This window comes from Curcuma longa, chromosome 3, assembly GCF_044706935.1.
Source record: "Curcuma longa cultivar G26 ecotype Majalengka, Jawa Barat chromosome 3, ITB_CL_G26_1.1, whole genome shotgun sequence".
Taxonomy (NCBI): domain Eukaryota; kingdom Viridiplantae; phylum Streptophyta; class Magnoliopsida; order Zingiberales; family Zingiberaceae; genus Curcuma; species Curcuma longa.
Window position 1 is genome coordinate 16,688,937 of NC_133863.1, and position 26,221 is coordinate 16,715,157.

The 26,221-nt window shown below is 40.1% G+C and overlaps 6 protein-coding genes and 1 pseudogene across 6 annotated transcripts; 3 read left to right on the forward strand and 4 right to left on the reverse strand.

The window, feature by feature from the left end:
* Positions 1-5,239: 5,239 nt before the first annotated feature.
* On the forward strand, positions 5,240-13,682 carry LOC141824873 (uncharacterized). Its single transcript, XM_074712206.1, has 7 exons — positions 5,240-5,893; positions 8,081-8,159; positions 9,175-9,329; positions 10,284-10,404; positions 10,495-10,680; positions 12,022-12,093; positions 12,709-13,682. The coding sequence occupies exons 1-7, from the start codon at positions 5,448-5,450 to the stop codon at positions 13,516-13,518; spliced, it is 1,869 nt and encodes a 622-aa protein (XP_074568307.1). The 5' UTR covers positions 5,240-5,447; the 3' UTR covers positions 13,519-13,682.
* Positions 13,683-14,874: 1,192 nt separating this feature from the next.
* On the reverse strand, positions 14,875-15,548 carry LOC141825382 (protein MKS1-like). The gene has a single exon (XM_074712766.1). It carries the CDS (start codon positions 15,545-15,547, stop codon positions 14,954-14,956), a length of 594 nt encoding a protein of 197 aa, XP_074568867.1. The 5' UTR covers position 15,548; the 3' UTR covers positions 14,875-14,953.
* A 1,733-nt stretch (positions 15,549-17,281) lies between these two features.
* On the forward strand, positions 17,282-17,884 carry LOC141822705 (uncharacterized). Its single transcript, XM_074710040.1, has one exon. The coding sequence runs from the start codon at positions 17,282-17,284 to the stop codon at positions 17,792-17,794; it is 513 nt and encodes a 170-aa protein (XP_074566141.1). The 3' UTR covers positions 17,795-17,884.
* A 1,048-nt stretch (positions 17,885-18,932) lies between these two features.
* On the reverse strand, positions 18,933-20,061 carry LOC141825701 (protein GL2-INTERACTING REPRESSOR 1-like). Its single transcript, XM_074713086.1, has 4 exons — positions 19,988-20,061; positions 19,740-19,885; positions 19,599-19,649; positions 18,933-19,514 (listed from the first exon to the last, which is right to left on the reverse strand). The coding sequence occupies exon 4, from the start codon at positions 19,512-19,514 to the stop codon at positions 19,206-19,208; it is 309 nt and encodes a 102-aa protein (XP_074569187.1). The 5' UTR covers positions 19,599-19,649; positions 19,740-19,885; positions 19,988-20,061; the 3' UTR covers positions 18,933-19,205.
* A 48-nt stretch (positions 20,062-20,109) lies between these two features.
* On the reverse strand, positions 20,110-22,973 carry LOC141824819 (beta-fructofuranosidase, insoluble isoenzyme 4-like). Its single transcript, XM_074712151.1, has 7 exons — positions 22,704-22,973; positions 22,575-22,583; positions 21,632-22,494; positions 21,342-21,497; positions 21,014-21,255; positions 20,842-20,935; positions 20,110-20,738 (listed from the first exon to the last, which is right to left on the reverse strand). The coding sequence occupies exons 1-7, from the start codon at positions 22,891-22,893 to the stop codon at positions 20,529-20,531; spliced, it is 1,764 nt and encodes a 587-aa protein (XP_074568252.1). The 5' UTR covers positions 22,894-22,973; the 3' UTR covers positions 20,110-20,528.
* Positions 22,974-23,229: 256 nt separating this feature from the next.
* On the forward strand, positions 23,230-23,677 carry LOC141823788 (uncharacterized). The gene is made up of 2 exons (XM_074711023.1): positions 23,230-23,326; positions 23,388-23,677. Exons 1-2 carry the CDS (start codon positions 23,230-23,232, stop codon positions 23,675-23,677), a joined length of 387 nt encoding a protein of 128 aa, XP_074567124.1.
* Positions 23,678-23,767: 90 nt separating this feature from the next.
* Positions 23,768-24,623, reverse strand: LOC141824817 (uncharacterized; annotated as a pseudogene).
* Between the last annotated feature and the right edge of the window lie 1,598 nt (positions 24,624-26,221).

The window sequence follows — 26,221 nt, forward strand, 5'->3', positions numbered from 1 at the left end:
ACTACAACAAAAACAGTCATAGACATCGGTGGAAAACCGATGTCTATGAGAAAATCGACTGATGTCTATGAAGGCGTTGTAAAAGGTCTGACATTTTAGACATCGGTTTGTAACCGATGTAATACAACTCAACGACATCGGTTTGTAACCGATGTAAAACCGATGTAATATCACTCAACGACATCGGTTTCGCAACGGTGTAAAACCGATGTAATATCTGTTTAACATCAATTTTAACAACGGTTTTCGACCGATGTAATATCACAAGGACATCGGTTTTACAACGGTGTAAAACCGATGTAATATATGTTTAACTCAACGACATCGGTTCTGCAACGGTGTAAAACCGATGTAATATCTGTTTAACATCAATTTTAGCAACGGTTTTCGACCGATGTAATATCACTTAACGACAACGCTTCCAAACCAATGTCATTGAATCTAAAACTGTTGTAATAACACTTATTTTTTTATGTTATTTGTAAATTATGATCGAGCAAGAGTACAAAAATATTATAAATTCACCCAACAAATCACAAATAGAAAAATACTGATATATTTAATCACCTCAATATTTACAAATAACCAAAAGTAACTAACACAATTATTCTTCTTGCAACATATTACACATTCCCTCAGCGTTTTCATCTCCAGAAGGATCACCTTCAGCCCCATCGTCCTCTTCCTGGTCTTTGCCATCTTGTTCATCATCATCCTCTTCGTCCTCATCTAAATCACCATCATCCTTGTTCTCTGGCACAACTTATAATATATATAAGCATATGTATAGAAATCTTGAAGATTCAGAAGGGCAATACTAATGTTGTCATGTCAGGTTTAATTAGATGAAAAAAAGCAACATAAAAAATTTGTCTTACCATAACCAAACGCCTGCTCCTGTGGATTAATGATTAAATAAACAATAATTAATGATTAAATAAATTTTATAATAGAGTATGCGTATGCTATAAATAATAAACGAAAGTATAATATTGTGTTAAGATAGTTACCTGAGCTGCAATATTGCTATCACCACTAATATAATTTCCAACACCGCTTCTAATGCCACCACTAGCAACCTAATTTGACAAACAAATTAGTTATTGTTAGTCTAATACAAAAGAAATAAGGTAGAACAATTTCTCACATATTGAAAGGAGCAACTAGAGGAGAAAAATGTATAACCGGCAAACTATTCTGTATATGAAAGGCATATAAGAAGGAAGAAAATCAGCAATTCTGTGCACCTGTAAACTTCAACAGTGAGTAGGGAGTGTATAATGGATGACGTGCTTCATGTTAGTAACCAACCCAGCCATGGATGACATGCTTCATCCATTATACCTTAAACTATGTCATAACATGAAATGCATATAAGAAATGCTGCATCATGGTGTAGTAGAAGTCCTCTAGAATTGTGTGAACTTGTTCTAGCAGCATAGTTAGTAACCAACCCAGCCATGGAAGATAATCTAGTTTATGTATTATTTCACCTGAGTAGGGAGTTTCATGCATTTCATTAGTGCTGAAAACACTTGCAGAGTTTAGAATAGTAAAGGAAGAGGAAGAAACATCTATTAAGTAGAACAAAACCAATTCTTGAGAATGCAAGTGCTCTGATACTGCTGGATGAGGTTGGAGATTGCCTTAGTATCACTTGCCTTGCTCCTCAAACCACATACTTAGAAATCCAAGTTTTATGCATGTAAAATGAAGAGTAGCTTCATGCACAAAGTCACATGGTAAAATCGCAATCCCCCTTAGTAGAGTGGTGCAAAAATTCAAAGAAAGACATGAACAATTTGATGTGATTCGGCATAGGTTTAACTTTACAGAGATAATTCCAATCTATATAATATGACACCAAAGGTATAATGAAAATCATGGAAATAATGTTCACACCTTTTGCAAAAGACCTCTCAGTTCGCTTTACCTCAACACTGATGGTGAAAAGTGGAAAACCTCACCTCTAGCCCTTATTAGACACAAAACTCTGAGAAGAAACCTTCTTGTTTAAGTAGTTCTTAATTTCTCACAACCTCCAAATCCTAAGCTGTGGAATGTTCCACTTTGAGAAATTTGTAGTCGTGATCAACTCATAATCATCTACCAGAAAATCATAAATTCTGGTAGACCCCCTATTTTGGCTCTGTAAACTTCACATCTTAATTCTGTGCACCTGTGACAACATGAAAAACCATATTTTGGTTGACCTATTGCATCAAAAACAGAAACTTCATCAAATCCTATCAATAAAACATAGTGTTTGTAAATTATAGTAGTTTCTCGGTTAAAGGTTGGTACCTCAGAGTTCATTACTGTTGAATTTATAGTAACTACTGCAGCAATCATATTTTTTGAGAAAATTACGTAGTGCATAACTTTGGGGACTTCCAAGTTTATTAGAATGAGAATTCTTGAAACCTGTTGAAAGTTTAAAAGACCCCACTGTCAATCTCATAGACAAGCAATGAAAACTTTTTGGCATGGTTTGAACACCAAGGTGGTAGAGAAATGCACTTAAAATCTTATCGAGATTTTACCTTCCAGAAGATCTCGAGGTTGTAATCACAGTCGATGTAGACGGCGGCAGCGAAGGACTCTACGATGTCGGCGAGCACTTTGGGGGCCTTGATGTAGCCTCCGTGCTGCATCCTCCCCGCGTCCTCCATCGCTTCCTTCATCACCATCGCCGTGAACTCCCCCACCTGATCGGAGAGGAAGTAAATTAGGGTTAGCGCCGTCACCAAAAGGAAATCCGAGAAACAGAGGGTTGGTTCACGGACCAAGTGGTCGAGGGTCGTGGAGGTGTGGCGGAGGAAGCGATAGAGGCCATGGCGGACGACGGCGCGGGCGAGCTTCTCGGTGGAGATGTTGGCGGAGCGGAGGAGCGTGAGGGGGCAGTCGCGATCGCGTGGTTTTAAAATAGAATTATCAGGTTTTAATGGCTTTTAACAGCGCTATATCCCTGAGCACTGTTAATAATATTATTTAACATTTTTTAACAGCGTATTTCTATACATGCTGTCAAAGATATTTTTTTAACAGCATATATTTAATATACGCTGTAAATATTTATAAATATTATTTAATATTCACAGCGTATAATTTGTGCATGCTGCGAAAAATAGCCGAGACGGAGAAAGGACGGGGGTTGAAACCTAGCCGAGACGAAGAATCGCGACAGACACCGCGGGGGTTGAAAGAGCGCGATTTGTGATTTTATCAAATAACCCTTTTAAGATATATATTTTTTAATTCTTTTAACAGCATACATGGATGCGCGCTGTCAATACCTACAAATATTAGTTATTATCCGCAGCGTATAATTTTTTCACGCTACGAAAAATAATATTCGCAGTGTACTATTATTTGTGCGCTGTTAATTGTAAAAATATAACATATTATCCGCAACGCATATATTAGGTGCACCATAAAAACCATTATTAACAGCGCACTATAATTGTGTGTCGTTAATGACGTGCTGCGAAAAAATAAAAATATACAACGGTTTTAAATTGTTGTTATAGCTTCCAAAACCGTTGTTGAAAGCGCAAATAGACATCGGTTTTAAAATGTTGTTATAGCTTCCAAAACCGTTGTTGAAAGCGCAAATAGACAACGATTTTCAAACCGTTGTCGTAGTCTTCAAAAACCGTTGTTGAAAGCGCACATAGACAACGGTTTAAAACCGTTGTTGTATCCTCAAAAAACTGTTGTCGTAGTCTCCAATCAACCTCTCAAAGACAACGAAAATAGACAACGGTTTTCAAACCGTTGTCGTAGTCTTCAAAAACCGTTGTTGAAAGCGCAAATAGACATCGGTTTTAAAATGTTGTTATAGCTTCCAAAACCGTTGTTGAAAGCGCAAATAGACAACGGTTTTCAAACCGTTGTCGTAGTCTTCAAAAACCGTTGTTGAAAGCGCACATAGACAACGGTTTAAAACCGTTGTTGTATTCTCAAAAAACTGTTGTCGTAGTCTCCAATCAACCTCTCAAAGACCACGAAAATATACAACGGTTTTAAATTGTTGTTATAGCTTCCAAAACCGTTGTTGAAAGCGCAAATAGACATCGGTTTTAAAATGTTGTTATAGCTTCCAAAACCGTTGTTGAAAGCGCAAATAGACAACGGTTTTTAAACCGTTGTCGTAGTCTTCAAAAACCGTTGTTGAAAGTGCACATAGACATCGGTTTTTAAAACCGTTGTTGTAGCCTCCAAAAATCGTTGTCGTAGGTTCTAACCGATGTCTCAAAGACATCGGTTTTTGTTAAAACCGTTGTTAAAAAGTAAAAGACATCGGTTTTGACATAAAACCGATGTCTTTTGAGTGTTGTTAAAGACCGATTTTCTTGTAGTGAAACAAATGCTTAAAGCATCCGCAACGCTAACATGTTATAACACCCTAATTTAATAATTTAAAAATAAAAAATAAAAAATAAAAAAAATGTATGTGGGGTGGGTGCCTACCCCACTACCATATAAACACGTTCAAAACATTGAATGCGTTCATGTGAAGAAAGAATAAAGAGGTGTTATTAACACGCTATTAACTAGTGCAGATGCTCTTATAGATGACAATAAATGCTTGCGATCTAATAGTTGCAAATGTTCACAATCTAGGCGATGTGACCTAGAGCATTTTTTTCTCCTACAGTGAGAATTTTTGGGCTGCGTTTGATTAGATAAAATTAATGAATTAAGTGAAAAGGATATTTTGGAAAATAATTATTCTTTTTATAAATTGACCCCCAAAAATCTATTTTATGGGACTGAATTTATGCCATATTTAATTTATAGAGTACGAATTCATTGATTTGTTTTGGTAAGCGTGCTCAACTCAATTGCGTGTCTATTTGATCTTTTTCCACAACTAATTCGGGCAATGAATGAACCTAATAAAAAGGTTGTTTAAAAAAATAATAAAATAAATACAATCTGCGTAAAACTATCACAATTCAGCGCGTAAACAACATGCAGAAGCAGTTGCACCTGCTGGAGCCTGAAGAAGAGGAATAAATGAAGCTTCTTACGCTTTAGAATCGACAAACATAATTAATATAATCGGACGGCTACGCTTCGCTTTTGATGCCATCTAATGGCGAGGTTCGTAGATTGGACGGTGACTGATCGGTTTCCTGGTAAGCGAGGAGGGTATTTTGGTAATCTCGTAGAAGACCCCTTCAAGTGATATTGACCCTCTCTTTTCGCGTTGCATCCATCTCCGATCGCGCGAGCTCACAATAGTATTATTTTTCGACGGGAGCAGTGGAATCGCAATCTCCGCCGGTTCCATCAAAATTTCGACTAGGAATCGAGTCTGGAACTCCAGCTATTCTTGCGATTTGATTCGGTTGATTTATTGGACGCATGATCTAGCGACGGGACGCTGCCGATCGAAACCCTAGTTCCCGGTTTCAGGGGATATTAGGGCGGAATTGGCCATGGTGGATCGCGAGGACGAGGATCTTCAGATGGCGCTGCGGATGAGCCTGCAGAGCTTGCCTCCGGAGGCGAAGCGGAGCAAACCGCTGGATATAACGGAAGAGTCGGTTGAGGCGACGAATCGGAGGCTGCAGCGCGAGCTCATGGCGTCAGCGGCGGAGAAGAGGATCAGGGCCGCCGTGGCTGCTGGAAATAAAAGTGTCAGCCCTGCAAAGCCCGCGAGTGCGGGAGAGGATGGGGGGACTAGGACTGGCGCGATGGTGTCAGTCGTTAAGGATCAGACCAGCAGCACGCATTTAGAGAAGTCGGGGAAAGGAGCGGAAGGCATGCGTTTTGGTTTCGGAGAGGCTCTTTCGTTGGCAGATGCCGAGATGCTGTTTCTCATGGTGTTCGGAAATTGCGTGTCGAGGGATGTTCTGGCACAATGGAGTAACCAGGGAATCAGGTTAACTCGCGAGTTTATCCATTTCTGACAATTTTATTCATTTGCTGCATAGGATATCTTTTGAATCATCATGCGTCAGTTGTGCCTGTAGCTATGGATATCAGTGTCATTGACCTTATATACACTGTTGCTGTTAGACTTTGGAAGTTTAGCAAACTCAAGGCGTTGTATTAAAATTAAAGCACTTAAGCTAATGATGTGATAGAAGTTTAAAGTTGTTAAAGTATCTTTGATATGGTTCTATGTCGTATTCATAATCTTACAACTTCACAGTCTTCTGCATTTTCTTCAGTTTATGATGGTTATTTTAACATTAACTTTAAAAATGACTCGTGATATTTGTGAAAATTCTACTTTTGATTACACTATGCAGCTAACTTAGGATTATGGTTCAACTTCTCTTTGCAGTAAGTTGTTGAGCATTATTCTTGAAAGATATGTAAATAATAGCTGCTGAGTTAGGTCCATTGTCTTTGTCATGGCGGCTATAAACAAACCTGTTTATAGTAAATGCAAATGGTATATAAGCACACATAATATTTACTCAAAACTGCGGTGTCTATTTTAACACTGGAAGGCTGGACATTTCTGATTTCAAGTTGATTAGATTGTGGAGAATTCATTCTCTCTTTTTTCTAAAAGAATGTCGAAGATTCTTCCAATGATCACATTTGGTGGAATTTTAGTTATACTTTCTCATTCACCTTATTCTTCTGCTGACTATTTTTTGTTTACACTCATTCTGCAAAAGCCAAGTCCTCTTCCTTAACTGTACTCTATATAGTAGGAGGAATGGCTTCAGTCACTTCATTCTCGTGATTCTTGCAATTGGATAGGTTCTGGCAACCAAGTGTGATTAAGATGTTCATTTAGAATTCATCTGGAAGCAGAAAAAGAGATTATAATTCAATATATATATATAAATAACAAAGAATTCACTTGGGTTATTATCATATGTAATATAGGTTATATGTGAGCTGTTTCAAGATGATGAAAATAAGAGTATCTTGTGTGTAGGACAAGGCTGCTGATTGGGCTGTGCACTTTGCTTATTCATTCAAGGACACCTTTTTGTCATGTGACAATTTATTTATTTTTTAATTTTTAAAATGGATACTTTCATCTTTTGGTCTAGATATGTTGTCATTTGACTGCAATCTTGTAATGAAGTAGACAAATTCATATGGGACAAGAAACTTGTACTTTCAGGTTATTCATGAATCACCAATTCATTGACAATGATTTTGTGTGATTTGTAGTTCCTCGTGTTATGTTTAATGGAGATTCACTTGGCCTTAGTTAATGTATGGGTCAAAGTGATATGCTATATTGTTCATTTGGATAAATGAGGATTCAGTCAGGTTTATATGTATACAAAGCACTTGGAAAGTTCTGAAATGAGAAAAATATTCCAGACATGTGTAAAGAAATGAGGAAATTTTATTCTAGGATATTATCTTGCTCCTGAAGTCAGGGCATACTACAATTTATGTTTAACCCACTTGAGATCCAAAGTTCGAAGGAAAATGTGTACTATCAATTTCTGCATCCATGTAAAGTATTAAAAATCATTCTCAAAAAATGGTTTCTTGACAATTTAGTATTTCTTGTTTGGAATCTATTGATAATTTATAGATCCCTGTCTGTCTAGATGCTTCCTTCTTTTGGTACACCTAGTCTTAAACATGTGGGATTTATAAATATTTTGGATGGATGTTTGCAGGATTATGCCTACCATATGCCATAGGTCTGTTTAACAACCATATATTTCCTTATCAGCAATTTTCATCTATTTTTTAAATGAAATCTGTACTGTCTGTAAAAGTTCAAGCAATCAACATTGGTCAAAGATAAAAGACTTTCACTTGTTGGAGCAAAATCAGTGCCGTACCATAAATATTAATATATTAAATAGACCTTTGTGAGAAATTCTTTGATGCAAATTTAATTTTTGTTGGATTTTATTTATACTTGGTGAATTTGGTAGATTGTTTCTCTTAGGATTACCCAACATGATAGCTACAGATGTCCAGATTATCTTGTACTTATAAAATACTAAAATCCCAAGTTGCTATAAATGATGCAGACTATGGATGAAATCTTCTTTCATTTCTAGTGTAATTGGTCACCCAATGCATTATCTTGTCTTTCTTCTGTAGTTAATTTTGTATGAACTAATGCTTGTAGATTTAGCTCTGATCCGGAGACTTGCATGGGCTTGGTTCAAGAGGAGGGAGGTCCTTGTGGTATCTTGGCCACCATTCAGGTTATTCTCTTTTTCTTGTTATGTATGTCTCTTTCATGTTTGATCTCTGAAATCTTTTATTATCTCCTCTTGGTAGTATTTTTCATTTACTTTGGCTTCTGTCACTTCCATTTTTCTCATTTTATGAGCAGTAAAATCTAGGGGTGAGCAACAATTCGGTTAAACCGAATAAACCGATCGAACCGACCGAATTAAAAAATTCGGTTCGGTTATTTCGGAAATTCGGTTATTTTTTCTATAAAAATCGGTTAATTCGGTTCGGTTTCGGTTTTAAAGTTTATTATTCGGTTAAACCGAATAGACCGAATAAACCGAATTATTCAAATTTTAAAAAATAATTTATAAATTTTAAATAACTAAATTTATAAATCCCTAATTAATTAATAAAATTTTTATAATATTTAAAAAATTCGGTTAATTCGGTTAATTCGGTTAAAAACCGAATTAACCGATAAAATATCGGTTCGGTTTATTCGGTTTTTATTGGAAAATTCGGTCGGTTCGGTTGGTTTGAAAAAAATCGGTTTATTCGGTTTTCGGTTTATTCGGTTCGGTTCGGTTCGGTTTTAACCGAATGCTCAGCCCTGGTAAAATCTTGGTCTGTGGCTGGTGATTTTAACAAATCAGTAGAAAAAAATCACAAATCATAAACAATCATATATATATATGATTGTTTATGATTTGTGATTTTTTTCTACTGATTTGTTAAAATCACCAGCCACAGACCAAGATTTTACTGCTTTGAATATTTAATATTATGAAGTAGAGAGTAGCCTCCTTTGACGTTCCAACTAAAAACATTTTTCAATCTAAAATTCATGCATTATTGAAATTCTATAATTCTTCTAATGGGCTGTTTTGGCTGTACTTCTCATATGTTCTGCCATAGTGATGGAAAATTTAGTACATGGAATTTCATGATATTGACTGGGTTTATATATTTGGCAAGTTCTGATCTTTCACATTGTTTTTAGTATTCCAGTGAAGCACAATTTCTAATTGATCTTGTTTGCAGGCTTATGTTTTGAAGTATCTACTGTTTTTCTCGCACAATTTTGGTAAAGTGGATGTGAACACACCACTATATGAACTAGGTCAGAACAAAGTTCATCAAGATTCACAAATAGCAAGCAACAATTTTGCATCTATTACTGACGACAAAAAGGAAAGGTGATTGAATCTTCCATTAATGTTTCAATCTGAATTTTTCTTTGTCTTGTGACTTTATCTGAATGGTGAATTGTTCTCATCAAAGAGAGAATCCTAGAGTAACTCTTGCACCATAGATTAATGCTTCTCATTGTTTCTTAGGGAATTCTTAAATTATTCAAATTCCAAAACTTTGATCACATATCTTATCAGCACACTATTAATTATATTCCGTGATATAGTCCCTTTTCTTTTGAAGAAATACCTGCTTCAGTGTTGATACTGCTAATCCAAGTAGATTTCTGCAAGAACCACACACTTTTCATATGCTTAAAAGAAATGGAAAGTTTGTCTCATCACGATCAATTGTTCTAATATCATTGTAAGGTGGCATAAGAAATTAAAGGGCATTGCTTCATTGAACAAGTGGAGAAGAAACAGTTAAGGAATTGTGAGATGAAATAGAAGCAAGGACAGAATATTTGACAAGCAGGAGATAACTGAGTGGTAATGATGCAACAAGAATGAGATTGCACTGTTATGCACTTATGCAGAACACATTTACTCCAGAAAACAAATTAATGAACAAAATTCCGGAAGAGTTTTTTTGCCATTCATATGTGGTCATATACTATTTATGACAGGCATGATTGATTTGTCAATTATGAATTATAGAATAACTTCATAAATTCGTCTTGCCTTGAAATCTATAGTCCTATCAAAACCGCAGGAAAAGGTGAAAATGCCGAAACTAACCAATTAGGACTTGACCAGCAACTAATACCCCTTTTTCACTGTGTTCTGTTATGTTTAGTTCTCAGAGATAACTTTTGATCTAAATCTAACCAAAGGCATGACAAGTTCTTGGATTACTGTTGATAAGAACCTGAGTTATAATTAACTTATGAGTTATCCCTTTTCTTCAATGGAGTAATTTTGGACATGAAGACCTAATTACATGTTTTTTTTTCCCAGAGCTTTGGTTTACAGTATGGCTGAAATATTATTCCTATGTGGAAGTGGTAAACAGGCTGTGGTTGCAACCATTGGAGTTGACTGTCATGATCTGGAGGGATCCGAAGGTGATCAAAGTGAGGTGACCATCTCAACTATCTCCTTATTGTCTTTTTGGTTTTCATGCATATGCTATCTTATATCACTATTTGTGGTTTCTGCATGTAAGTAGGTGTTAGCGAAAGCTCTGAAAGATCTCTCTATTGCAACTGCTTCAGATTTGCAGAAAATTTTAAGAATTAGTACATACAGTTCACAAGCAACTGCAATGCGTCAACTAATAAAAGCACTTCCTTTGTTTCAAAGCCGCATGGGAGCAATGTTGTTCCTTATATCTGCTCTACTTTCAAGAGGACTGGTATGCATAATTGTCGGCATGTTTTCCTTTGTGACATGAAGTATCATTGAATTTCCTTTTGTTTATTTATTGGGGAAAAAATGTGAGAATTAACCATATTATTGTTGATTGCATTTATCTCATATGCAATCCTATATTTACATGCAACCGACACTCAATGTTTAAAATCAATGTTGTATCTTGATTGGGCTAAACTTAAAGAGAGTATAGATGGTCATCCAATCCAATTTAATATAGGTATTGTACAAATAGAGTTCTTCCTGGACACTTAAACTTTAGAAAGTGGCCATACGATCAAAGTACAAACTAGTAGTTTATCTATATGGAGAAGCTATTTTAATTCTTGGAAAGATTAGTATTATGTTGTAGTTTTAAGAGTCACATGTTTAATAGATTCACGAATGAATGAACTAGGAACTTAATTGCTTTGTTACTAGGGTCACAAGTTTTCTCACCTAATAGGTGTCCCCACCAAATTGTATTTACTCCACCCGTATCCCTACTATAATCGACACAACAAATATGGATGGGTAGGTAAATCCCTTGTGACCCCACTGCCGTCCTTACTGCTTATAGGCAAATTTTGGAAATCGTTGTGTCAATCATCATAGAGGTGCAATGATAGTGACTGTGTAGCTGAGTTGGTGATCTAAATATAGAATTACTAGCTAATAGGGATTTTACATTGTGCCTGTACCCTAGTGACTGCAATGATAGTGACTGTAGCCTAGTGCTGCAAGTAAGATGACTAGATGAGGATCCATTGTATGAGAACAAAAAGGATTAACGACCTGGAAGCTGGGTACACGATGGTTTCAAATCAGACCAGAAAAGTGACCTTGGTAGGTACTATACTAAGATACAAATTTGGTTGGTCGATTTAACTAATGAGAAGATTTTTTACATTGACAAAGCTTTCTGCCTCTGGCCTATAGGAAGGTTTAACCTTCCATTTTATTAAATTAATCATGGTTAGACATCATACAAAACATAAAGCATAATGTTCATATCTTTTTTTTAGTTGCCGACTTGCTTCTAAGGTTTATTTTATCTTTTGGTTCTGGGTTTTTGTAGTAACTATGTGGCTGCTTAATATTGGACCAATATTTAGGAGAGGAGTCATAGTTGCAAACTGATGAAATTTTTATATCATTCTTTTTATCTAATCATATGTTCATCATCGGAATCACAACTGAATAACTGGATAGTGCAACCACAGTTTTGTTGCTAAAATAACAATTGTTGGATATGTAAATACAATAAGTATTTTAGTTTGTGCTTGGAACCTATTTGATATTTGGAAAGACCTGTTGCCGAAGCTTCTTTCATTATTTATTCCAGGAGTCCATTCAGGCAGATAGAGATGACCCTAGCCAACCATTGGTCACAGCTCCATTTGGGCATGCCTCACAGGTATTTCATTTCCTCACAACCGCTCATGCTGGAAGATTTTTATTTTGCAAAAATTCGATGGTTTGCAATAGTTTGCTGGGGAAAAATGTGATAGATGTTATAAAATTGTGATAGTTGTACAAATGCTGCCATTGCACAGAGGTAATCTCCCTTTTTGAGTAAATGTGTCCCTCTGGTGAGGACCATACTGTCGTGGTCAATCATATGAATCTCTGTTAAATGCAAAGTAAATCTGCTGCTGACTGAGTGCATCGAAAACTTGTTACTTAAGTGATTATATCAAATACTCGTTTCTCTTATTGCCTTGATGTATATTTTTCCTGTAATTGGCACCCACCACTTCTTTCCTACTAAACCTTTTTACTCTGCATTCTTAGATATCTTTCGCTTCCGTTATTCATGGTAATGCTTTTGCATTTGGTTTTCCAACCACATACTAACATGCTAAATAGAGAGATTGAAACAATTGGGTCCCTGTTTTTCTATACTACGATCACATTCACTTCCCCTTAAAAACCTTAGTGACCCCTGAAAATTGCTAAGTTGTGCTTCAGGAATTTATAATCCACAAATCCTAATACATTTCCATCTAATTCTTGTAACTGGTTATCACAGGAAATTGTAAATCTGCTGATTTGTGGAGAGGCTGTGTCCAATGTATTTGACGGCCGAATGGATGTTGGCGATGGCTTGTTCGTGAAAGGTGTAGCAATGACCCCAGAGATTGGGTTCCTTTTACTTCTGGAATCTCTCAATTTTTGCAAAGTTGGTCAGCATCTAAAATGCCCTAGATGGCCCATATGGGTAGTTGGCAGTGAGTCACATTACACTGTTCTTTTTGCTCTCGATCCTGCCGTGCAAGAAGAGAATGAGCTGGAAGAGCGAGAGTCAAAGATTAGGAAAGCATTTGATGCCCAGGACCAAAGTGGCGGCGGAGGGTTTATTGGTGTGGAAGGATTTCAACAAGTCCTCAGGGAGGCAAACATCAACCTTCCTCCTGCAAAGTTTGACCACCTCTGCAGTACAGGGTTCATAGTGTGGAGTGAATTCTGGCAGGCGCTGTTAGAATTAGATAAAAATTGTGGAGGCTTAAAGGACTCATCCGGATTAATGGGCAAGAAGCTATTTGATCTCTACCATTTTAATGGCATTGCAAAATCAGTATCCAACAGTACCGTCGGTGGTGAGAGCCCCCTGCAGAAGCCAAGGCTCTGTAAATTGAGCGTGGTAGTTCCACCTCGATGGACACAGGAAGAGTTTCTCGCCGATGTGGTAAGTAGCTCAGGCAATGATCGAAATGTGAGAGATCCAGGGATTTTAGAGCTCAATCAGCCTCCTCAGCATGCACCTCTAGTTGACTGCATCAGGACTCGTTGGCCGCGAGCTGTGTGCAGTTGGGTTGGAGATGCCCCGAGTATTGTGTAAAACCAAGACCCACCCAATCGACACCTGAAGGAAAACGCCCAGATGCCTAAAAGTTGGTTTGAAGCTAAAAATGTCTGATTGTTGTAATGCTACTGTCAATTTGTTTATTTATGAGAACTGTAATTTTGTCTCCGGACTGACATTTGAGGTCTTTTCTTGTCATATTTATGGTCAGCTCAAAAAAAAAAAAAAAAAAACACTCAGCCATTTGGCACGAGAGCCCTATGAATGGTAAACTCGTTGATATTTGAGAAATTATATAGTTCTAACCTGAATATTTATTAGTTCTTATTGAAGAAGCCACAGTAGTGTACTTTTTTTTAAATGTCGAGTTATGAAACAGGAACAACTGGATTAAAATAAGATAAGAATAAAACACAATTAAACATACAAATCAACTATTTCAAACCGTATTAATTACTGATAATGAACTCACTATACCAACCCAAAGATTAGTGATGATCATGTATCGTCCATGAACATGCATTGCTCAAAGATTTGATTGAATCTGGTTTCTCTGGACTCTCTTCCTCCTAATATACAGACGTAGTAATTAAGCGAAGGCAAAAGGTTCTCGTGGCTCCTTAAACGGAAGAAAATCAGAGAAAATTTAATCTTCGGATTACAATTAAAATTTTATATTTAAAATATATTTAAAAAATGTCAATTTAAAATGGACATTTTTTGATAAGTCAATTCCATTACACATCATGATCTAAATGGAGCAACCTGGAGAACCTTAAAAAAAATAAAAGAATAATAGTAGGGGCTATTATAAATTCTTGAGGGGCTATTACACATGCGGTTCTATTGACATCAGCTTTTTTTTTTACTAATAAATAAACAAAATATTTATTCATTTCTCTTTCGCATAAGTAATTATGTTCTTCAGGCAAACAAGCAATTGGGCTGTACGCAAAGCCCAAAGATCCGTGAAATTGTTCTTCAGGTGAACAGATATTTATTCAATATCTGTCGCTGCTTGTTACATCAATTCCATACAGTACTATTCATTTGGCCTATACGATCTGCCAAATTGAAATTGATTTATTGCGTTGGAAGAAGGGCACCAGATGCTGACTTGCTATGAACATTACAGTATTTTGGAAACTATTGGGAAACATTACATCTTGGTCTTAATGCACAGACTTCACTTCCTAATCTCAAGCAAATGCTGCCATGGGAAAGAAAAAAAAGATCAAAAAATTGGCAAATGTCCAAAGTTGCTTGGGAAAAGAGATCGAATGACTGAGGAGATCAATTGCCTACCTGTGTGAGAACAATGCGGCGGAGTCATGGAAGAGATGTAGCTCTCGAAGTCCGTGAATGGTTCCGATCTGCTGCAGTCCTTGGATTACTGGTCGTTCCTTTTCCATCTTCTTCCATCGAAGCGATCCGTTTGGGGGGAAATGATTCAATTTTTTTTTTTTTTTTTTTAGTCTGGGAATTGGTTCATGAGATCCCAAAAGGCACCAGGGGATGGAACAGTAGGAGTCGATGGAAAATTGTAGCTAGGGCTCGCCAAGAAGCTGTCGCTCGCGAAAGCCGGACTCAATTCGAGCAGGAAGCCGAGGTCGAACGAGGGCGAGAAGAGGTCGGGCGAGATCGGCGGAAGCGCCGTCGGCATCGGCGTCAGGATCCCGGGGAATAGACTCTGCATCTCCACCGCCGGGCCTCCGTACACCTCAACATCCGCGGTGCTGGTCCTCGCGCGGGGCGGCGGCCTCTCGAAGGAGGCGATGCGGGCGGCGGGGGAGAGCGCGCCGGCGGGCGGGGGCAGGGGAGGAGCGTCAGCGGAGTCCGGACCGGTGAGTCTCTGGACCAGCATCATGAACTCGCTCGGCTCGGTGTAGATGATTTTGGGGGAGACGGAGTAGATGACGACCGGATCGCGGTTGGCCGGCGGCGGGGCGACGGGGGGCTTCTTGATCCTATGGGACTCCTTTCTAACACTGAGAGGCGCTGGGCGCCGGCCTTGGATCTGTATCTCTTGTCGTGGAGATGGCCGGAAGTCGGGGGAGGGATCCATGGACTTGTGGCGGAGAAGACAGAGGGCTTAAGAAGGGAAGCAGCGAGGAAATATAGCGGCAAAATGTGAGTCTTATGTTAAATATTTAATTTCTAAGGGGCGGGCAGTCAATGGACCGTTCATTAATTTATTCTTTAGGAGCCAAATTAAAATAGAAAAACAAAAAGGACGAAAACAGTAAATGAGATTTAAAAAATATAGTCATTCTTATCCAATTTAATTGTTATCCATTTAATTGTATAGAATAGAAAACAAGATACATTATATATAGGTAAATAAAGTAAATGAATAGAAAGAATTAATTAATCTATAGCATTTGAGATATTATCAAACAATCATAAGTTAAATTCATCATATTAATTAATACATAAGAAATTTCATTTTGAAATTAACAAATAAATATGTAGATAAAAAGTAAAAGTTAACTAAGCTTGAAGAAGATCATTGAATTGAAAAAAATTTACATTTTATTTCTAGTTGCGAGAAGACTGATAATAAGTTAATTATATTATCAAGCTCCAACCTTATAGCTAGCTAATCAAGTTGTGTGATGCCACCACATAATTGTTTAGAAGAACAATTGATACAACTAATGACGTCGAAGCGTGAGCTACCTTATTTTTTGAATTTATTTATTCATTCTAATTAAATTATTATTCGATGTAAATTGAATACTTGACCGACAAAATAATGGAAGAAAGTTGGTGATCAATAGAATTGCCTTGCAGAAAGCTTCATATGCTTTTTTTTTATTACTCACTTGCGCAATACTCGTCAAACGCACGGAAACAAGTTTTAAAAAAAATTGACCATTAGTTAGTCAATGCTTGATATGCATGATGGGGAGATATTCGAGATATTATACTTTATTTGAGGATTATCTTAAATATTATGTTTTTAGCTTAGTCTAATAATAAATCAAGTATTGAGAATTTTTTTATTAATTTGATCAAAATTATTCAAATTTAATTAAAATCATTTTAACTTGTTAAATATACTATATAATAAGTTGCAAGATATAATTGCTATAATAATATTGAAGTAATTTTAATCAAGTAATTTTGTTAATAAAAAATATTTTATATATATAATAATTATGATCATAACTGTGTAGTTGAAATAAAGATATTTTTATGAAAATAATGATAGAGTATCTTTTGATATTTTTTAAAAATAAGATGTCCTTTTAATAGTAATGAACATAATTAAAGGGTGTTTGTTGATTTTTGCCAATTGAACAAAACCAAACAGTGGACTACGACCCGGATCCAATAATTGGACGGTCCTGATTTCTTCTGAATTTAAATCCTCAAATCGTATACGTTGGTCAGATGTGGAACTAGATGCGATGGATAGGCAAAATAAATGTTCCAAATAAGTTCAAAAGTGTAAAATGATCATCACCAACTCTGCATTATTATAGTACGAGTCGTATTTCTGGGGCCCCACAACAGCATCACCAATAAAATTAAAATAATTGCAATTTAATTTTTGGTATAACGGTGGTAATTATCAGGGTTTGTTTATTCAAAAAAGAGAATTAGGTACATTTTTTGAAAATTAAATATCGAAAAATTGCTGAAATTTATGAACGGACGGGGAGGTGGAGGATTAAGTCAAATCAAGGGGATTTATTAATTTTAAATCGAAATAACGATAATTTTTAGAAATCGCCTCTTTTTGTTCTGTCGCCGCCTTCTCTCTCCTCTCTCTTTCTCATTCTTCCGCTCCGCGATGGTGGGGGAATCCGGCGCCGAGAAAGCGGCGGGGGCGGGGGCGGGGGCGTCGGCGGGCGGCGATTTCGTCATCCGCCACTGGAGATCGAGCGCCTCGGCCGCTAGGGACAACTCCTGCAGGCCTTTGCAGGCATCGGCCCGCCCCGATCCGCTCGACGTCGGTCTCCACTCCCCCAACGGTGCCCCCGGCGCCGGGTACACCAGCCTCCGGGACCTCATCTTCCTGCCGCGGGGATCGCCCGATGAGGTCCGCTCGACGTCCACCTCCGGCGGGGGAGGCGGAGGCGGAGGCGGAGGCGGAGGGGAGATCCGGATCAGGAACCGCCTCGTGAAGCAGGCGGCGCACGCGTACCTCCAGCCGACGCCATCCGGAGCCGAATACTATTGCCGGAGACGGCGCAACGGCACTCTCCGAAGGGCGATGGCCATCCTCACCTGCGGCCTCGCCGTGGAGCCGCTCGATGCCTGCATCGCCTTCCTCCGCCACCTCTTCCGCCGCCGGCGGCAATGACGGCTCTTCTCAACGGCGTCGCCAACAAGAAGTCCGGATGCCATCAGGTTTTCAAAAACACTTTTTGTTTTTTTTTTACTTAACCATTTTGTACACAAACAAGATTTTTTTTTTTTTGAGAAAAAGAAAGATAACAATGCTTTGACATTTTTTTCAAAAAAAAAAGTCTTGATTTTTTTTTTCAAAATTAGCGTGATTATAATTTTCCGATTGAATCCATCGACTAAAAATAAATGAGAGCAATCACTGTGACAGAGGAAATAAATGAAGAGCTGGAATTGATCGAACAGTGACAGAATAATCACGTGGTTTTTGTTGGTAAAGAATCGAAATTGCCGTGAAATTCCTTTTTTTTCGAAAATAATAAATGCTTTTTTCAAGAGTTTGTTTATCAATAATTCTGGAAACAAAATGTTGCAGCCACGATCTGATTCGGCTCGTTATTTTATTTCATTTTTTTTCAACGATAAGTGGACTTGTGGCTCATCGGCCTTATCCTCCAGCAGGGATTGCGTTTGACCAGTTTGGTAATGCTTTACGCCAATTAAGTTAATATAATTAGATGACATTTTTTAAATGTATTCTAGTTCGACAGTAATTTAAATCCAGAGAATTTTGATTTAAATGTATATAATGGTACCATTAACAAGGATTTTCTTTCTTTTTCTTTGATTTAAGCTTGGTAAATTATTTAGGATGGTCAACTTAGTTAGGCTAGTTAAATTAGTCAAGTAGAACAAATATATGGGTCAGTTAAGTCGATTGAACTAATTGATTTAGGTAAAACGTACAAATCAAATGAGTTAGATCGCATTGAATTGACCGACCAAGTTGGGGTATCCCGTGTTAATGGAACTTAAATAGGAGTGTTGAAAATAGACAAGATGGACCATATAAGATGACTACAATTGAAGTTTTTTTTAAAAAAATAATAATAAATAAGTTTGTCGATAAATTATTTATTCATCCAAATTAACTAACTAGTTGAACCCATTATTAGTAGAACTGTGTACCAGACTTATTAATAGTTTATTCATTTACAGCTCAACGGTCGGTCTCACGACCATCTGATGATTTCATCAACAGTGATCGTTCCAGCAATTGACAACAAAATGGCAGTTATTTCAAACTGTAATGCAGTCCCAGGGATGCAAACAAAGAGAGAAGAGGGAATTAAAGAGAAGGTGACGAGAGGTGGAAATAAATATTAAATTGATTTTGCCTCACTTGGAGCCCTTTGCGGATGAAGAAGCCACTTGAATCTTGAGCTTAAGCTTGTTTTTTTTCTTCAATTTACTTTGTCATACAATCACAGTAGAAACTTAGTCATACATATGTGTGTGTGTATCGCCATCATCATACTTAGTGAGATATGGTGGAGAACAGAGTAGTCTACATTTTCCTGCTCATCTCACTGGTGTTGCCCCTGGCTGTGGAGGAAGTCGACAAGGACGTCACTCTTGCACCTCGGGCACTTGCTGCCGGCCCCGCAGAGCATCACATACATGAGGCACCGTGGACACGCCGCGAGCACCATCGGCGCCGCCTCCTTGGGGCTGCCATGCTCGGTCTCCAGAGACAAGCATGAGCTCGGCGACGACAGCTGTTCCGGCGGCGGTTCGTAGTCATCCGTGGCGATCCTTGACGTGTCCTGCCTCGCCGGCAGCGCGAGCTTCAAGTCCAGGTCCACTCTTTGGCTCCTCCGGAAGCGATGCTTCATCTTCGTGACGCAGCAAGCAAAACAGTGAGTCACGGCGATAGAAGGGAAGGGTAAACATCTATGCATGCATGAAGAGGCACTTACCTTTAGCAATAGGCCCTTGCTCGGCGATGCCTGTGGGAAAGCAGAGGGCCTCTGCAATGTAATTTATATAAGAAGAAATTGGCGGTCGTCCATGAATTTCCTTCGTTACAAAATGACAAACCGGTATTCAATTCTGTCTACCTCTCTTCATTTTCTTCTTGACTTTCGTATGCACTGACACAGAGGAACAAAAAATTGAACTTGGGCAGCAAAAATTGGGAAAAGGTCCACGCCGCTCCTGTGAGGGGAGAGCCTTGCATCGAACGAGTAACAGCGTAGTTCAATTTCTAAGGCAGAAAACAAAAAGAGTGAAGGTAAATGAGAAAGATGCAATGACATTGGTCATAAATGCGTCTTAAAATAAGGAACTGGAGCCAATGCGCCTTTACTGCCAATTTATTGTAGTGATATTCCGTGGCTTTGCTGCATGTATTTGTCTCTGCTCGATGCCAATGGAGATAGATTGATGCTTCTCTGGATAAATTGATGGTCTTTATTTTTTTGGCATTAAATTCTTGCTTAAAGTTACAAACGTCTGATGATAACTTCTACAGCTGGAGAAGCAAGGAAGGAATGGTCTGGCTTGAAGACTAGGTGAGTTGCATGGAACAAAGGCTCTGTTTCTTTGAAGTTGGCATGAAACAGATGGTCACAGGAGCATGGCCCATGTGAAGATCTTTTATTCAAGTTCACTGAAAGACGCAAGAACTTCATTAGAGATGTGGGTGGTAGAATTAATTGTAGGAGGCTGAGATTAAATGTTGGGGCATTGATTGCAGATAAGATCTATATACCTCATTTCACATGAATTAAGCAATATAAAAGTGTGCTTTATAATTTTTATTCTATCAGAATAATGGTCTTGATTCTCCATGATCAGCAATTAATGTACCAATATAATAATTCCAATGGCGGTGTGTACTCGATAATCTAGTGTTCGATATTCAATTCGTCGACTCGTATGTTCAACCGAGCTCTGGCCATGTCCCATGCCTTCAGCCCGGAAACTGTAGTAGAACTGGAGCCATTGTTGAAGAGGTAAAGATGAGCGCTGGCATTCGAGAAGAACGAAGGATAAACTCTAGAACTGATGCATGCTCTCCCTCCTCCTCCAAAACTCTCGATCACCGAATGATCAATCTAGCACACAATAATTCAGAACAACTCTTTTCACTGAGCTCATATCCAAATACTTTGGTATGAATGCAACCATATGGTAAACTGAGAAAGATGGGAAACTCACTAGAGTTCTCAAAGAAATCTTTGATTCTTTCTCAAGGTCCATCTCCAAGAAGGTTCCGTACACAGCTTTGTCTAGCTCCGGCCATACTGACGATCTGTTCCCGACGTCATCGAGCACACAGTAGATTAATATCTCAAGTTGCCGTTGACTATGTAAAGGTCAAACGACTTACCTTCTCTGGTCAGAACACATGAGGACCTTATATGCATTTTGATCTTTGTAAACTCTGAAGAAGATTGCCGTGTGTTCCTCCAGCTTTTCGGAAGCTAAGACCAATAATCCAAATGGTCCAATTCCACCCTGGACAGAAGCATCTTGCTCAGCACAGAGCCTAGGAGGATCCATTGCCCGAGTAGGATCAAACGTCTGTGCTCTCTCTAGATCATGAAGCTCAAAATCAACCTCTACATCTGCCTATTTGAGAATTCGAAGATTAGGTTCTCGATACTAGTTTAGGATTCACTTGGAGATCGAATAAAAAAGGAGGTATGAGTGCTAGCCTGTGAAGCTTTTACTCCTTTGATCTCACGTAGGCCTGCATGGAGCTTCATATTCTGCAAATGAACCACATGCTTTCTAAGTGATCTGACCTCTTCGACAGGCCACTGAATCAACTGCCTACGATTGCTGTCGAGCCAAATTGTCCTGGGAATTATCTGAATACACACACATACACATGTTGGTGATATCAATTCAGGAAGATAAACAAGTGTAATGGAGGAGCTTGGCATTCCTCCGATGCACCGGAGACGTTGAATCAATGCATCAAACGAATTCTGACAAAACTGACCTGAATGCCAGCCCACCCCTTGGCGACGTCGTCGGCCTCGCTGTCCGACTCATTCAACCACCCCCACAGGATCCTCCTCCTCCTCCTCGCGTCGAAGAACGTCTTGGAGGCATAAAACTTGCCGTGGTCGTACCTCCGCCACGCCCTGTAGTCGTCCACGGCGCCTTCTCCCTCCGGCACGAACACATCCCTCGCCGCGTCGTACGCCCCCAACATGTAGTGATCCGACTGCGTCTCCGTCAAGCTCATCTTAAGCACGTGCTTCACCTCCCCCTCAGCCGGCGGCGTGTCCAAGCCCTCTGCCCCGACCACCGGAACCGGGTAAAAGTCCGGACACTCCCACATACCCGATCCGCTAGAGGAGTGCAGCGGCCGGCTCGCCCTCTCCCACCGCACGAAATCCCGGCTCCTGTACAACAGCGCCGTGCCGTTGGCTCCGATTTGGGCCCCGACCGCGGCTCGCCAGAGCCCGTCTGAGCCCCGCCAGGCCGTCGTCGGGTCGCGAAAGTTGGTCGCGTTGATGTCGTCGCCGGCGGCCATCAGCGGGTTGTGCCCCGACTTGGTCCAGTTCGTGAGGACCGGGTCGGAGAGGTTCGCCGGGAGCGCGAGGTTCTGGGACTGCTCGCTGTTGGCGTTGACGCCGGTGTAGAGGACGGCGGGGTGGGTGCCACGGCGGACGGTGGCGGAGCCGGAGAAGCAACCGTTGACATCGTAGGGGGCGGTGGGAGCGAGGGCGAGCGGGAGCGGGGCCCAGTTGATGAGGTCGACGGAGACGGAGTGGCCCCAGTGCATGTCGCCCCACACCGCCGCGTTGGGATTGTACTGGTAGAACACATGGTAGACGCCATTGAAGTACATCGGCCCTGACGATGGCGACTCAAATTAGGGTTAATCTGGGAAGACCAGGAAGAGATCCAATCGAGGGCATGAGGAAGAAGAGTACCATTTGGGTCTGCTCCATTTGCCGAAGATCGATCGAATTAGTGCATCGATTCATGCCAGAAAAAAAAAACTGATAATCTTTAAGATCAACTCAAGTATTAGTGGATTGCTTTATGAGACGATCACGCACCATTGATCCAGTTCCTGGGTGGTTGAAAGTGGTATGCCGTTCTGTAAACCCCGCTGGCTATGGAGTTTTGCTGCTGAGGTTGCGGGTACAGGACGATTCTGTGTGAAGCAGCTTCTCGATCGACATCCAACACAAAACAAGAGATGAAGAAGAGAGCTCGAAGCAAGCAGGATCTGCGAGAAGTCCCCATGGGCAGAGCTTGAGGGGAGAGGAGACAAGGTCAACCAAACCTTCAACAGAAAACGAAGTCTTGGTCATTCTATCTTGGAGGGTACACAGGATACGCCTCCCTTCACTGGCGTTAACGATGGAGACTGAATGATCAAATAGAAGACTTTTTTATGACGAAATGTATTAATTTGGGGATCCATTCTGAGCTTCCGACGCCATATTTGGCCGTTTCCGTTCGTCTCTCCGCGCTTTTTGGAAATTAGGAGGCAGCCAGAAGAGGAAGAAGATAAGAGAGCAGAATCGGAGGAAAACCGAGGCAGAAACTTTTGGTGAATTCTTGTGATTAATTGTTCGGATGATCACGAACAGACTAGAACAATGTGCTCTGTTTCTGCTGCTGCTCCTCCTCCTTTTCTCCCCCGTCGCCGTTGAGTCTCAAACCAATGATTCAGGTGCCGCTGCTCGTCCTTTCCTTCTGCAATTAAACGATTTGGTTGAATTGTGTTCTTGCAGCTGGAAGGAGTTACGTGGTCGTAGAAAAGAAAGGTGCCCATGCCGGAGGTGGAGGCCACGGTGGAGGCGCCGGAGTTCAACTCGCGCGAGGTCACAGCGAGTCGTTGAGTAAGGGAGAAGGCGGCGACAATCGCCGGAGTGCAGCTTGTAGACATACTGCGGTCATTTTTGCGTCGTTTTCCTTGCCACGGCTCTTCTCATCGCGAATTCGCAGTAGCAAAACTTCGGTAATGCTATCAAATTACAGACCTAAAAGAAGGGCAATGGAGGAGAAATATTTCCATTTTTAATTTGAGGAAAGCAGCTTTGCCATGTAAAATGTAAGGGAAAACTTCGTAGAATAGCAGGATTCACAACATCCTTGAAAGAAGAAGTACATCTCACCAAAAACAAAAACAAAATAAAAGATTAATGTACAGGAATATACAGATGAGTATGATACATACATACATCCACGCAAGAGAAGCTAATATAGCAGCATTTCATCGATTTTAACACAGCTATATCATTCAACATTCTTCAGAAACAAAGCTAAGTCGACCATTTGATCTTATAGATATGTCGAGTGCCTGCTGGATTGATGATCAAAAGCATCAGAACTAGTGAGGTTCCGCGGCTTTCTGCAACAAGCACATACACAATCTCAAGGTGAACATGCCGTGATGAACAAAATAAAGGCAGAGGAATTGGAACCGAAAGATTGGTAGACGATATTATCCACACAGTTTTCACTTTTTTTGTAAGTCAATCGAAATGATTGATCCCTTGATCCGTGTGGTAACGATCAATCTCACCGAGAATCGCCAATTAGAAACCAGATTCAAACAAGAAATTAAGACGGAGAAAGTGGAAGCCCTAAATTGTACTCACTTTCTCGGGCTTGGCCTTCTCCGCCTCCAGCCTCTCCTTCTCGGCCTTTCGCCTCAACTTCTCCAGCCGCTCCCTCTCCATTTTCTACACGGTAAGTGCGCGCGCCGATGAATCGAAAGCCAGATCCAACGCCAAAAGCAGAAAAGAGGTGAATTGGACAAGCTGCTCGGTCGGTGCGGTGCGTACCTGGATGTAGACGTTCTCGGCGGCCCGCTCCTCCTCGCTGAGGATGCGGCCTTTGCGTCGTCGCTGAAGTAACGAGGACTAGCCCGAGCAAGCTTCTCCATCGTCGTCGGACACAAACGAGGCACCCGCGCCGCCGCAGCTCTCGCCGCCATTAATTTATTCTCGTCTCTTCTCGCTCTCCAAGGAAGGTGCCGTTATTTATGCGCGTCGACAAAACGGATAAGGATGAGAATAAATCGGGAATCCATTACGGCATCGCACAGTTTATAAAACCGGTATTATCCTTTCCAGAGACTTCTTTCTTTTAGGTCTATCAAAAAAATCCCGACCCAGGCGTTTGTTGAGGTAGTGGGCCGGGCCGGATCATTTTTGGATTGGATCATGAGGAAGCTGAGCCCATGTCAAGAATGAGCTCCCACTGCCTACGAGCAACTGGAAACAAGTCTTCATAATCTTCTGGTTCTAGATCAGCATGTAAAATATGAAAACGTTTCCAAATATTAAATTCCTATTAAATATGACATTATTATATACTTAATAACCCAATCGAGCCATTTGACAGATTAATCTGTAAGTTTTCAGTCAGCATAACAGTTTATTTGATGTGCTGAGTATGTGAGTCACTGAACATACTCAGTTAATGTCTTCTACTAGTCTAAGTTTGATGGTTCTCTCTTATTTTTACAATCTTAAACTTGGATTCCTGCCACAAAGCAGCATCATAACGATCGTGATCTCACTCGAAAGAGAGTTGTAGTCACTGACTGCTACATCACTAATGCATACGTTAGAATATCATGTGATGAGGCGGGATTCTGATTACTCTTATAGGGCAGATCGGTCATCGGTCATTCAATCATCCCGATCTAAACCGTCTCGATCTCCCGATCACTGAGTCAGTCTCGGCCCATTAGGCCATCCTGATTTGAGTCCATCTCAGCCATCACTCAGGCATCTCAAACTGAGCTGTCTCAGCCACTTGGCTATTCCGACCTGAGCCTTCTTGGTCTCTCGATCGCTCCATCTTTATCCCTTTTCAACTACCTGATCACTGGGCCACTTAGCCTCTCAGCCATACGACCCTTCTGTCGTCTCAGCCATGCAACCATCCTGATCTTGACCATCCTGATCTCTTGGTCTCTCGGCCGTTCAACCAATCCACCACTTGATCACTCAGCCACTCAACTGCTTAGCAACTTGACAACTCAGTTCTCAGATGAATCAACTCCTCTATCGCTCATCCTCTACGAATCACTCATTTAAGTGGCCCCTCGGTCCGCATGGTCTCTTCATGCCACATCTCGATCACTGGCCCCGCTTTACATAAAACTACTAAAATCTCTCAAACGTGCGAGGTGTGTCAAGGAGTCAGGGCGGTTACAAGGTTGTCAGGTCTAATTTCCCGAATCTTCTCGTGCTTGTGCGTACAGAAAAAAATAAAGAATAATCAACAACTGCCGAGCCGAGCCACAGAGTAGCTCCGAAGTTGGTAGACTTAGTCCCCCAGATGTCTCATGTCGGGATCTTTTATCAGCAATCGTTAGAATTGGTCTCCTCGGCCCTGACAAAAGTCTATCCCTAGCTAGATCGACGTGGATAACTTGTAAGTATATAAACCCTCTAACATAGGCAACTTCAACAATACTTCTTTTATCAATATTAACTTGAGCGGAGTGGTCTGTTAGAAATCTTCGGCACCCATCTAATCATTCAATATCACTTAAGTAACGTGAATTGAAATTTTAGACTATCTACAACACATCCTGCAAATGCAACAC